The sequence below is a fragment of the Zootoca vivipara genome, chromosome 6 (assembly GCF_963506605.1).
Source record: "Zootoca vivipara chromosome 6, rZooViv1.1, whole genome shotgun sequence".
Classification (NCBI taxonomy): domain Eukaryota; kingdom Metazoa; phylum Chordata; class Lepidosauria; order Squamata; family Lacertidae; genus Zootoca; species Zootoca vivipara.
In genome coordinates, this window is record NC_083281.1 from 89,083,355 (window position 1) to 89,096,859 (window position 13,505).

General features: G+C 53.6%; 1 protein-coding gene across 4 annotated transcripts in view; it reads left to right on the forward strand.

Annotated features, from left to right (window-relative positions):
* Positions 1-13,505, forward strand: part of CROCC (ciliary rootlet coiled-coil, rootletin) — a 53,993-nt gene that overhangs the window by 38,897 nt on the left and 1,591 nt on the right. For all 4 annotated transcript variants that reach the window (XM_060276317.1, XM_060276318.1, XM_060276321.1 and 1 more), the window contains 13 exons: positions 117-260; positions 747-985; positions 2,039-2,198; positions 3,353-3,520; positions 4,758-5,142; positions 5,260-5,450; positions 5,611-5,731; positions 6,917-7,080; positions 9,038-9,253; positions 10,642-10,866; positions 11,025-11,174; positions 11,678-11,878; positions 12,679-12,810. In XM_060276317.1, the coding sequence (XP_060132300.1) occupies positions 117-260; positions 747-985; positions 2,039-2,198; positions 3,353-3,520; positions 4,758-5,142; positions 5,260-5,450; positions 5,611-5,731; positions 6,917-7,080; positions 9,038-9,253; positions 10,642-10,866; positions 11,025-11,174; positions 11,678-11,878; positions 12,679-12,810 (2,496 nt within the window). The remainder of the gene's footprint in view (positions 1-116; positions 261-746; positions 986-2,038; positions 2,199-3,352; positions 3,521-4,757; positions 5,143-5,259; positions 5,451-5,610; positions 5,732-6,916; positions 7,081-9,037; positions 9,254-10,641; positions 10,867-11,024; positions 11,175-11,677; positions 11,879-12,678; positions 12,811-13,505) is intronic.

The following is a 13,505-nucleotide window of genomic DNA, read 5'->3' on the forward strand; positions in this document are numbered from 1 at the left end:
GTATTTTCTCCCTCTGGAATATTCTTCCCTATCTCCGTTATCCAGACAAAATGGTGCCTGGCTGCTGAGGGTGCTTCTTCTAAGCCAGAGGGCTCAATTTCTTTGCCTTGTTGCAGAGCACCATCAACGCCTTGAACTCGGAGCTGCGGGGCCTGCGTGCCCAGTTTGAGGAGGCCATTTTGGGCCACGAACGGGAGGTGAAGGCCCTCCACGAACAGGCCAGGGATCTGATGAAACAGCGAGAGTCGGCCCTCCGTGAGGTGAGGGGGCAAGAGGAGGGAGGGAGGCCTTCATTGAGATTCAGTGACAATGACACCACCACCTGAGCTGCTCTGGTAGTCTGGGGAAGACCAAATTACCTATTTCCACTTAAGGTAAGGGCAATGGACATTGCTAAGCCTGGCAGGACAGCCTACTCTATGGCATTAACTCCTTCATGCATTAATTAGACTTAAGCATGCTGGTTATTATGTGAGGCTGGTTATCCCACCATTCTTCTGCAGGAGGTCTGTTACCCCTTCAGTGGAGCAGCTGCTTTGCACTGCACGCAGAAGGCCCCGGGTTCAAGCCCCTGCCTGAACCCAGGAGAGCACCTGCCGCTGCCCGTCACAGCAGAGGTGGACAGGCTGAGGGCCTAACTCTGCACAAGGCAGCTCCCCGCACTCCTGCCCTCCCGCTCCAGGCAGCCTCAGAATTCCCAGCAGGAGCCCAACTCTGGCTCTTTGCTCCATCCTCTTTCTGGCCAGGTGGAGGAGCTGAAGATGCAGGTGCAGATGCTGGAGGACGCGAGGGACCAGACCCGCCGGGAGTTGCTGGAGGCCCACCGCAAGTCGCGGGAGGCCCACGAGGCCCTGGAGGCTCAGCGCAAGGAGGCCGTGGACCTGCGGAGGTGCCTGAGCGATGAGGCCAAGGAGAAGGAGGCCCTGCAGAGGTCCAATGGGGAGCTACGAGTCGCTGTGAAGAGGGCCGAGAGCGAGCGCGTCAGGTGGGGGAGAGAAGGCTCGGTTGCCTTCCACTCCAGGGACTTAACGGTCAGGGGTCCCTTTACTGTTTAAGGAAAAGCAGGATATTCTGGGATCAAATCAGAAACTAGGACGGCTTCTGTAAATGTGGGACTGTCCCTGGAAAATAGGGACACTTGGGGGGTCAGAAATTGCCACACTTATCCAAGTTAGTTAGGCCACCTGTACAGTTAAACTTCACCTCTTGAATATTTGCATACCTCGCAAAAGAGAAGCCATTGAGAAGGAAAAAGGCGATTCTCAGTGCTGCAAAAGAAGACAGAAAGAAAGAAATGGTCCTGATATTGAGTAATCGCCCCAACAGGGAAAAGTAATCAATCAACCATGTGACAGATCTATTATGTACACAACACATCTTGTTATAAGTACATCTTATAATATATTGCAGGGTGATAAAACTATGATATATAAAAGACAGAGCTGTAGCAGTGTAGTTATAGCACGCATATAATTGATCTGTCACAAGGGTTATTTTAATTTATTTCCCCCCCTGTTTGGGTGATTCTTCAAAATCAGAACCAGGGCCTGCTCTCCAAGATGCAGGAGACCAGCCAGAAGAATAAGGGGATAAGTATAAAAGGGCCATAAAACACAAAGTGAAAACCATATTGGTGCCAAGCACAGAAAGTTAAGGAACCCCTTGGGGGTTCCAGCAAGGGAGTCTGGGAAGAGATCTATGATGGTGTGGTAACTAAGAGTGCCAGATCTAGGGGCAGATGTATTAAAGACCGGCAAGGCTGAACCTGGAGGGGACCACGGTTTGCCTGCCTAAATCCCTCCTCTGCCACAGATTCAATCTCTTCCTCCACCCCACATGATGTCTCACAGCCTCAGTTCGTTGTCTCTAAAGAGGGGCATAATGGCAGAGTCAGTTCCACAGAGTGAACGGAGGAAGCATGTGGTAGCTTCGCAGCTTGGCTCCATCTTGGTGGTTGGTTCCTAGGCCTCTCACCCCGAGGGCCAGAAGGACCACGTTGCTGGGGTCCAAACACCCCTCCTCTCTGCTTTGCCTCCAGTTTGAAGCGGGCCAACGAGGAGAAGGAGCAGAAAGTCGCCATCTTGGAGGAGGCCCGGGCAGCTGTGGGCAAGGAGGCTGCCGACCTCCGCAGCAGCCTCCAGGACGTGGAGCGTTCGCGGCTGGAGGCCCGCCGGGAACTGCAGGAGCTGCGGCGGCAGGTAAGGCCTGGCACGGGAGGGGGGAGGGGCTGCCAGGGAAGTGGGAGCCACGACTCAGCCTCCCTTTCCACTGGGTGGGAAGAGACAGTCAGTTGATGCAAAGGCGAGACTAGGTATTCTGTTGACTACTGCTCTGGCCAATTTATGTCTTGCCAAATGCAAGGCGGCTCTTTTAAAATGAGATTCAGAGGTAATGCAAACACAAGTGAGTGAGAAGATTAAATATTTTATTCTGAACAGCAAGCATTATATACAGTACCAAGTAAGGACTTCAATATGCCACTTGGAAGCCCTCAAGAAGCGGAGAAGTGACTCCCCCAGGTAGCCTTAGTTTGCACGGCCCTGCGATCGATCAGTCCGTTGCACGAGCTTCTCAGAACTCAGCCCAACACCATCTGATTTATAGGTAGCTAACCTGTGTGGTTACCTGACTGCCTATGTCAGGCATCCCCAAACTGCGGCCCTCCAGATGTTTTGGCCTACAACTCCCATGATCCCTAGCTAACAGGACCAGAGGTCGGGGAAGATGGGAATTGTAGTCCAAAACATCTGGAGGGCCGAAGTTTGGGGGTGCCTGGCCTATGTGCTACTAGCTATGTACAGATTATTCTTTAGCTACCTCTTCCAATGCCTCACGCTCTTCAAACAATGTCCAACATCAAAAGAATGGACAATATCACTTCCTTCCAACAGATTATAAAGGTAAAGGGACCCCAACAGTTAAGTCCAGTCGCGAACGACTCTGGCGTTGTGGCGCTCAACTCGCTTTACTGGCTGATGGAGCCGACGTTTGTCCGCAGATAGTTTTTCCAGGTCATGTGGCCAGCATGAGTAAGCCGCTTCTGGCGAAACCAAAGCAGCACACGGAAAGAACATTTACCTTCCCGCCGGAGCATTTATCTACTTGCACTTTGACATGCTTTCGAATTGCTAGGTTGGCAGGAGCTGGGACCAAACAATGGGAGCTCACCCTGTTGCGACGAGTTGTGAATGGCGGCAGCCCACTTCTGCTGCAGCGCCACATCCTTCCTCCCTCTCAAGTTTCCTTCTGCCCCTCTGAAAAGACAAGGGCCCGCCCACCTCCGGGTCCACCCCCTTTGCTCTCTCTCACCTTGCAAGAACCAGGATCCCTCCCTTTGCCGCCCTTTGCACAGGTCAAGATGCTTGACAGCGAAAACACCAAGAAGAGTCAGGAGGTGGCTGAGCTCCAGGCCCGGGTGGCTCTGGATGAGCAGCGGGACGAGGAGAGCAGGAGGGAGTCTTTCAGCCTCAAGCAGAAGATCGTGGAGAGCGAAGCCACCCGGGAGTCGACCCGGAAGGAGGTGAGGGCCTGGCCTGCAAGCCTTTTGCAGCTGGGCATTGTCCTGGGCAGTCAGGAAATCCCCTCAAGCTCTCCTGGGGTGGGTGCTGCTTCCCGGGACCTTGATATATGGTGAATTCCCACGGCAGAGTGTGATTGACCTGAGCCCAGCCTGGAGATGTGGCTTCAGGGTGCCCTTGGCTGAAAGCTCCGTTTCTGATCTGCCATGTGCAATTTCGTTTCGTTTTTATATTTGTATCCTGCCTTTCTGTATTACTAGACACTAGGCGGATTTCGAGCCGAAGAAAGAACAGAATAGCACAGATCACACACCTAATAGCTATCTGATCTAACACAAAAGTCACACTAAAAATATAACTTTAAAATAAGCAACTCGTATGAAATAAAGCAATATCACGTAGAATAGCATAGTAAACAGTAAAATTAAATATCAGCAAGTAATAATTAAGCAGTTTGCACTTTTACAGTAAAGAACTACTAAACTATAAACAGTAAAAGATAACGACATAAAAGACCACAAAACAGACCCAACCATGTAAAAGGATCAAATTGAGAAACAAGGACACACAACTTATAAAATTATTGGCTCGTTCTGTCAGCCCCACCACTGATTAAGGGGGGGGGGTGGACTGCATCCCTCCCCCTTAGTTGCTTGTGCACTTATTTAGGAGTAACCCAAGCAGAGCTTACTTCTGAGTAGACCTGCACAAGACCAAAAGTTTTATTCTGACGTTCCTCCAGTAAAAAATTGAAGCCAGTACAGTTCAGTTGGCAGCACTTCTTTGCCTCTTGACTCTGCCCACTTCTTGTATGTGGCCCGCAACAGACTTATTTTATTTTATTTATTAAATTTATATACTGTGCCCCTCATCCAAAGATCTCAAGGCAGTTCACAGAGTAAAAGACAAGATAAAACACCAGTGAATAATTAAACCAAGACAACGAAACAATAACCCTCCCTTCCCACAGACATATTTAAAAGGCTGTAGGATATTAATCAGCCAAAGGCCTGGCTTCTCCAGGCGCCTAAAGATACGCAAAGAAGGCGCTGGGAGAGCCTCTCTAGGGAGAGCATTCCACAAACGGGGAGCCACTGCAGAAAAGGCCCCTCTTCGCGTTGCCACCTTCCGGACCTCACCTGGAGGAGGCACATGAAGAAGGGCCTCTGATGGTAAACACAGAGTTTGGGGTGGTTTATATGCTTGCCCAGCCTGTGCCTCTTCTTCCCTCCTCGCCAGCTCCTCAACCTGCAGAGGAGGATCGTGGACTTGGAGGGCGAGTTCCGCCTGCGGGAGAGAGGCCTTCTGGGGAGCCTGGAGGAGGCCCGCGGCAACGAGAAGAAGCTGGTAGACAACGGCCGCAACCTGGAGATCAAGCTGGAGAAGGCGCAGGCCGAGGGGGCCGAGCTCAGCTTGCGGCTGAGCGCCTCCGAAGGACGGGTCCACGGCTTGGAAGCGGAGCTCGCCCGCGTGGAGGGCCTGAAGCGCGACGTGGAGTTCAAGCTGGGCCGCCTCCACTCAGCCCTCCGGCGCACGATGGGCATCGGCCATGGGGGCCGCGCCCCCAGCCCTGCCTTCAGGGCCCGTGGCGGCTCCCCCAAGAGACTCTTCTCCCCCCCGAAGGGTAAGTGCCACCCTCTGAGCCGGGAGAGAGCCACAGTCCTCTGCTCACTGGCCTTTTGCTGAGACCTTGGCGCTTTTCGACACTGGCAGCCACTTCCTTTGTGCTTTCTCTCTCTAGGGGACGTCCCCACAGATGGGCCAGGCAGCCCCACGCCACAGGCAGGCAGCTTGGCCTCCCGTCCCCTCTCCCCAGAGCTCACTGGCTCCCCCAGCCGGAGCGAGCAGCTGGTAGCCGACATCGACCCAGAGGTGGTGCGCTCCGCGCTCCGGGACTTCCTGCAAGAACTGAGGGAGACGCAGCGAGAGCGGGTATGGCTGGTGCAGGGGCGGGCGGATCTCTGCTTTCCCACAAAGTTCTGAGCCTTTGTGGGCCAAGGCCACTTCCACGCTCAGATCCTGACAGCCAATCGCCTTGTTGTTCTTCCTCCCTTCCTCTCCCCCCTTTCCATCCGTCCTCCTCGGGGTCCAGGACGAAGCCCGTTCCCAGCTGGGCACCGTGAACGGCCAGCTGGCAGAGATGGAGGCCGAGCGGGACGTCGCTGTGACTCGTGTGCAGCAGCTGCAGAAGCAGGTGGCCGAATGCGATGAAGGTGGGTTGGAGGGGGTCGGAGGTCACAGTCTGCTCTGCTGTGTCACCATTAGGTAAAGGTAAAGGGACCCCTGACCATTAGGTCCAGTCGTGACCGACTCTGGGGTTGCGCGCTCATCTCGCATTATTGGCCGAGGGAGCCGGCGTACAGCTTCCAGGTCATGTGGCCAGCATGACAAAGCCGCTTCTGGCAAACCAGAGCTGCACATGGAAACGCCATTTACCTTCCCGCTGTAGCGGTTCCTATTTATCTACTTGCACTTTGACGTGCTTTCGAACCAGCAGGAGCTGGGACCAAGCAACGGGATCTCACCCCGTCACAGGGATTCGAACCGCCGACCTTCTGATCAGCAAGCCCTAGGCTCAGTGGTTTAACCCACAGCGCCACCTGGTTCCCTTGTGTCACCATTAGGGCTGGGCAATACCTGGTTTCCAATATCGCAATAGATCACGAGCTGAACATTGTGATATGCAGATATATCGCAATGCCTGAAATAAGGATGGAGCTGTGTAGAGGAATTGGCTGGCTTCATGGTTTTTCCCACCTTGTGATTTTTGCACAGCACACACAAACGCCGTGGTTCATGATATATTGCCAGGTCAGAAGCTATGAAACCGATATCACAATACAGATTTCAAATAGTTTTTGGACGATATATTGATATATCACCCAGCGCTAGTCACCACCAGCCTCGTTTCTGTGGTGGTCTTTTCAAAGGTTCCCTTGAAGAACACCCCCTCCTGAGTTTTGTAAGAAGAGCGGGGGGGGGGGGATGTTAAGAAAACATCAGCTAAGCCGTTAAACTGCATTTCCCACCGGGGAAGTGAAGTGTGGGATGCCCCCCTGCACTAAAATAAATGGCAGGCCTTAAGGACGTAGCAGCCTGTGGCAGGATGGAGCCCATGTGTGTGGGGGGGGGGGTGGTGGCAAAGGAGAGGTCTCTTTCTACTCATCAGCCTTAAGGGACTGAGGTGGGTGACGCCATTTCCTGCTGAGAGATTGGGTTGGGGGGCATTTGCTGACTCCCCAGAGTCACTGTGAGATCCACACCGTGGTGTGTGTCCTTGCTTTCCGCCGAGATGGAGGTTTCTTGGGGAAATTTCAAGGGGAGATTTCACCCTGCACTGCCCTCCCTTTGCCCTGACTCTGCCTGCTGAGTGCTCTGCCCTCTTTCCTCCTCTGCAGGGAGGCGCAGTGCAGACGGGAAGCTGAGCGGCGCCCAGACGGCCCTGATGCAGCAGGAGGAGACCCTGCGCCGGAACGAGAGGGAGCGCAAGGCCCTAGCGGACAGGCAGGCCGCATTGGAGAGGAGCCTGCAGGCGGCCGACAGCGAGCGCAGGGCGACCCAGGTGAGGCCATGCTAGGCAGGGAAGCAGGACCGCAGGGCGAGGAAGGTGTCCAGCAGGAGGTCAGTGTGTGAGGAAGGAGCTCTACCTCTACTGCCAGCCCTCCTCACTCCTGGAAGGCCTCAGTTTTGGCCCTGGCATCAAAACCTGGGGGGGAGGGGGAACAGAAAGTGGGCTTGAAGCTCCCTCCCCAGTCACCAGGTCCATCACTGGATGGGCTGGGAGGGGTCATTTCACCCACACAAGGCCTGCCCATCAGCCAATCTGTGTGGATCACGCCTCTTGTGGGGTAGGAGAGCCGCGGGGGGGGGGGGGAGAAATCCACATTTGGCAACCAATGTGCCCCTTTGGTTTCAGATAATATCTGGGTAGATGAGTCTTAAAAAGCCCGGGTTGCAAATTTTCACAGCCGTCTAGCAGCTATGGTGGTTCATTGACCGGAAGTAATGTATTTAGCATTAACTCTGAAAGTGTATACTCAGTTCTGAACAAACTTAAGCCTCCTGGCGTATATTTTGCTCTGATCACGGAGCAAAGTTGGGCGGCTGCCAAGGGGCCTGGCAGAGGCCAAGGAACATGCTGAGCTGATGGGGCAGAGGGGAGGGGGCCGTGAAGCTGGAGCAGCAGGTCGAGCTCAGGTCTGGGCCACCAGTCGGGCTCTCCCTGAGCTTGGCACTGTTTCCCGTAGAGAAAGAGGCTGCTGTTCTTGGGTTTCTTGGGTTGAGAGTTGGAAGAAGGGGTCCCCATGCCGGGGGGGGGGCTGAGAGGGTGGGGAGGGAGGGAAGGAGAGGAGCAGGAGGCATGGGGGGCACTAAAGTGTGTGACCAATCCCTAACAAAATGCTAGAAAATGTTTGCTTAAATGTTGGCTCAGAAGAGAGAGATTTTCTTTCTTGGCAAATGTTGCTGAGCTGCTCAAATTCTTGCGAAATGTTCCCCCGCGATACTTGAACTGCTCTGAAAAGTGTTGATACAACAAGAAGGTTTTGGGGTTTGTTTTTAAAGTGCCACTGAGCGTGTGCAGAGTGCTTTTCCGTGCCTGGGGCTGGTCCAGGCTTCTCTATGGAAAGGGCGGCACTTGTGTGGGTGAGGTAACTTGGCTGGAGGAGAGCAGTGAGATCTCTTGAGCGCTGGTGGGGAGAATTAATCGCCAAAATGGCCAGATGAGAAGAAAAGGGTTGTTTTCAAGACTGCCCCCCCCCGGCTTGGTGTGGTTAACACTGGAGGTTTTATAATCATGTAGTTGTGCGTGTGAAGGGGGGGGGAGTCCTATCCCAGGTCATTTCCTCCCCGGACAAATGTGAGGTGACCAAATTCTCGGGGGAAAGGAGGCAACTTTAGGGGGAAAGAGTTTTCCCTCAGGACTGAGGGAATTGCCGGAAGCTATTGTGTCTCGGGCACCTCCTTGAAACCACTGACCTCCCCCCTCCACACTAAGCCATAAAAAGAGCAATAATTTATGCAGAGGAAAAGTTAAAGGAAGCATATCCTTCCCAATGGGAAAAAGGAGGCAAATTCTAAGGCAGGCATCCCCAAACTTCAGCCCTCCAGATGTTTTGGCCTACAATTCCCATCATCCCTGACCACTGGTCCTGTTAGCTAGGGATCATGGGAGTTGTAGGCCAAAACATCTGGAGGGCCGCAGTTTGGGGATGCCTGTTCTAAGGCAATTAATGCAGATGAAGCCCAGAACCCCAAATTATCATTGGGATTCCTCTGGAGTCCTTCTGCCAGAGAGACCCCCAGAAGCCATTGGCTGAGAGGAGCAAGAAGACCCTGGCAAGGTGCAGTTCGTGGACGCCTCTGTGCCCCCCAAAACACTGTTGGGCCCGCTGTCCAGTTCTGCCTCTCAGCAGGTTCTCATTCCCTCCAGACTCTCTGTTCCCTCAGTCTTCAACCCGGCCAGTTTCCTCAGAAAAGCCCTAAGGCAACTGGCAATGGCTCCTCTCTTCTTCCCCCAGGAGAAGATCGGCAAGATGAAGGCCAGCGAGGCCAAGCAGGAGCTGGAGAAGCGTCGCCTCAAAGACATCCTGGATGCCTCCGAGAGCCGCAGCACCAAGTTGGAGCTCCTGAGGCGGTCGCTGGAGGGCGAGCTGCAAAGGTCCAAGCTGGTGCTGAGCGACCGCGAGGCGGAGATCCAGGGGCTGCACGACAGAATCGACGTCCTGCAGAGACAGGTGACCTCCCCCCCTCAAGCCATCTTGATCAGCCTTGCCTGCAGTGACTGCCAGCGGCTGCTCTTTGCAGCCTCTGAGAGGACGGTGGCTGGGTGGGAAGGTAAGGGGTTCAGCTTTCCTTGAGGTGCTTCTGGGGATGAAGCTAGGACCTCCATGGTCAGAGCCTGGAAGGCTTCTTGCGAACATAGGAGGTGGCAGCCGGCTCTGCTTGGCCGCAGTTTGTGGACAGGACATGCAACCGGCGAGTGGGGAAGAGGATTTATTTGGCTGCCACCTCTCAAGAGCCATTGGGACACCGCTTCTATACCATCCAACATTTTTCCAATGAAAATAGGGACGTCCTATTCAATAAAGCCATGAACGGCCTCGGCCCAGTATACCTGAAGGAGTGTCTCCACCCCCATCGTTCAGCCCGGACATTGAGGTCCAGCGCTGAGGGCCTTCTGGCAATTCCATCCCTGCGAGAAGCAAGGTTACAGGGAACCAGGCAGAGGGCCTTCTTGGTGGTGGCACCCACCCTGTGGAATGCCCTCCCAGATGTCAAGGAAATAAGCAACTATCTGACTTTTAGAAGACATCTGAAGGCAGGCCTGTTTAGGGAAGTTCGTAATGTTTGATGTTTTATCACGTTTTTAATATTCTGTTGGGAGCTGCCCAGAGTGGCTGGGGAAGCCCAGCGAGATGGGCAGGGTATAAATAGCTTCTTCTTCTTCTTCTTCTTCTTCTTCTTCTTCTTCTTCTTCTTCTTCTTCTTCTTCTTCTTCTTCTTCTTCTTCTTCTTCTTCTTCTTCTTCTTCTTCTTCTTCTTCTTCTTCTTCTTCTTCTTCTTCTTCTTCCCCACCTATCTGACTATGTTGCCCCAGCCCCTCTGGGCGGCTTCCAATAGATATAAAAACATAATAAAACATTAAACTTTAAAAAAAACACTTCCCTATGCAGGACTGCCTTCAGATGTCTTCTAAAGGTTGTATAGTTACTTCTCTCCTTGGCTCGGGTCTCTCTCTGTGTGTGTGTGTGTGTTGCATAACTCCTTTTCCTCCTACATTTCTCCAATGAAAATAGGGACGTCGTAAGGGAAAACGGGACATTCCGGGATCAAATCAGAAAGCGGGATGGCTTCTGTAAATCCGGGACTGTTCCTGGAAAATAGAGACACTTAGAGGGTCTGAGCTGTTTGGCAGTGGAATTTGCTACCAAGGAGTGTGGTGAAGTCTCCCTTCTTTGGAGGTCTTTAAGCAGAGGCTTGACAGCCACATGTCAAGAATGCTTTGATGGTGTTTCCTGCTTGGCAGGGGGTTGGACTGGATGGCCCTTGTGGTCTCTTCCAACTCTATGATTCTATCCCCCCCCCCCCCGCAGCCTAATCTGTGTCCTCTCCCACCCCTCAGGTGTCTGAGGCCGAGCAGAAAGCCAGCGCCTTGCAGTTGTCCTTAGACCGCCTCAATCTCTCTCTGGCGAAGGCTACGGAGGCCGAGAGCTCCCTGAAGGAGAAGGTGCAGGGGCTCAGCGCCTCCCTCTCCGAGAGCCAAAGCAGCGCCAGCTCAGCCCAGGAGAAAGTGCTGCAGCTGCAGAAGGCCCTGACGGCCAGTGAGCACGACCGGAGGGTCTTGCAGGTAAGCAGGCTGATCAGTAGAGTGCCAGGCAGGCCCTTGGGTTGGCTCCACTGGTACTGTAAGTCCCCCACCCCAAGAAGGGCAGGCGAGGCAGCATAATGGGGGAAGGGGGGCGGCTTCACAGAAAGAACCCACGTCCACGTTGTTGCCTGTTTCAGGAGCGGCTGGATGCGGCCCGCCAGGCCGTCTCGGAAGCCAAGAAGCAGAACGGGATCCTCTCCGAGCAGCTCCAGGCGATGAAGGGGCAGCAGGGGGAGCTGGAGCTGCAGAAGGAAGAGCTGGAGGGGCTGGTCAAGCAGCAGGAAGAAGTGAGTCCCTGGCCCTCCCCTCCCCTCCCCTGGACAGAGCATGGGATGGGGGGGTTGGAGGAGAGGCCCACAGCGGAACACTGAGGGGGAAGCGGCAGCAGGTCGCCCCCTCCAGCAAAAATACTCTGGTTCTGCTCCAGGGAAAATGGAATTCTGCAACCTGCTGCACAAATTCCGCCAGGCATGCATAATACAACGCAGAACGGTTTTATTGCCTGGGAAGTAGCTGCAGGACTTCCTCCTGAGGTCCCAGCAGGGTCTGGCAGACTCGAGCCTGAGATGTTTTCGTTGGTGTTTTTTTTTATGGAAATTTTGGTGCTGGGAGGTGGGATCCTGTGCCCAGAGCCGGGCCTCCCCCTGCCCCCTGAGCCTCCTACCTGTTGCCCCAGAGGCACCGTGTGGTTTGAACCAGGCAGGTGGGCAGGGATGGAGGGAGCCGAATGGTCCCGCCAGGCCCACCTGCAGAGCTCCGCATTGCCTTTCTCTCCTCACTTCCATTGCAGCTGCTGCGGCAGAGCCAGGAAAGTGAGGCCATCGGCCTGCGGAGCCTGCAGAAGGTGCAGGGGGACAGGCGCCTCTTCCAGGAGCGTGTCAGCAGCCTGCAGCGTGCCTTGGCGCAGCTGGAGAACGAGAAGCGGGAGGCAGAGCGCTCGTCCCTGCGCTTGGAGAAGGACAGGAATGCCCTCAGGAAGACCCTCGACAAGGTGAGCCCCTCGGGGTCTGAGCAGAAGGGAGGGCAGGGGCAGGTGGTGGTCTCTAGGAGCTTGCCTTCCTTCTGAAAGAACGGGGGAAAGGGTTCAGCAAAATTTAGATTGGGACAGAGCAGGAGCGGGGTGAGGGAGAATTGTATTAATCTTTATTGACTGATAAAAAATGGTCTGAACTCGGAATGTATTAAGGAGCTGGCTGAATTCTCTGGAGACACCGATTCCAAGGAAAGGGGGGGGTAGATTTAATTTTGTGGGTGGGAACGATAAGGGGGTAAAAGAGTTTACTAGTTAAGTCTGAACATTTTTGGGTAAAAGGTAGAGAATATTGGGTAAAAAAAAAGCAATGTGAAGTGTGAAGGGTTAACAGTTAAAAAGAAGTTCTAATTTAGAAGAAAGAATGTGTGTTTAGAATTGGAAACTGCAATAATTAGTGAATTATTGAGAACTCAAGAAGGGGGAATGAGGAAGTCCGATAGGTTTAGATTCGAATTTGAAAAGTATGATTATATCTCTTTTTTTTATTTTTCTCTTTTTATTTTTGTTTTTATATGTGAAGAACATTGAAGAACAAGATTTGATGATATTGTTTTATATTACTTGTATTTACTTTTTTTTCTTTTCTTTATGTAAAATCCAATAACAATTATTTAAAAATAAAAATAAAAAATGAAAGAACAGCTTGAGCATGCGCAGAGTGCGTTTCCGTGAAGAAACACATCTGGCAAGAGACAGCGGGGGGTAGGGGGCGGGCCCTCGGCTTCCTGACACCTCTGCTTTGACACCCCCACTCCCAGGTGGAGCGGGAGAAGCTGAAGACCCACGAGGACTCTGTGCGCCTCTCTGCCGAAAAGGACCGCCTGGACAGGTCCCTCACCGGTGTGGAGCAGGAGCTGACGGAGGCTCAGCAGCAGATTCGTCTCCTTGAGGTAACGATTCCCCCCCCCCCCCATGAAGGTTTTCCTCCCTTCTGCAGCTGACTCAAATGTGCCAGTCTGCCTGGGGGCCTGTGCAGGGGAGACCACCATACCAAGAACTAAGACACTCTGTTGGCAGTTCTCTCCCTTTAAAAGAAGTCGTTCTCAAGATGGTAAATTTTGCACCCAGTCCCTCTGTCTGCAGTTGCTTTGTTGGAGGGCCATCACATCTCCTTTCTCCATCTGCTTCAGCGGTCCTAGGCGCACCTACTCAGGAGTAGGCCCCCTCCCCAAGTGGCCTCTGTGGGGTTTCTGCCTTGGGGAATCTGACCCGGCTGCGATTACCCAGTCAAGCTTTGCTCCCCGCTTTTAGGCGATGCTTGAATTTCCCCCGCTCAAATTTCCTCCATTCCGATTGGTGTGCTCAACTGTTTTCTCTCCTTTGATTGGGCTGCCTTCCCCCTGGAGAAGCTCGGCACCATCCGGAGGACCCTAGTGCGGAGTCCCGGTGCCCTTCCCAGGGCGCTCTGGAAAGCCAGGCCCAGGTGCCTCCCGGGGAGCAGCCCTGCCTGCTCCAACCCCCCCATGTCCCAAGGCTGGACCTCAGCCATAGAATCCCAGAATCCTGGAATTGGAAAGGGACCCTGAGGATCATCTAGTGCAACCCCCTGTAATGCAAGAATACACAGCTGTCCCTTGCGGGGATC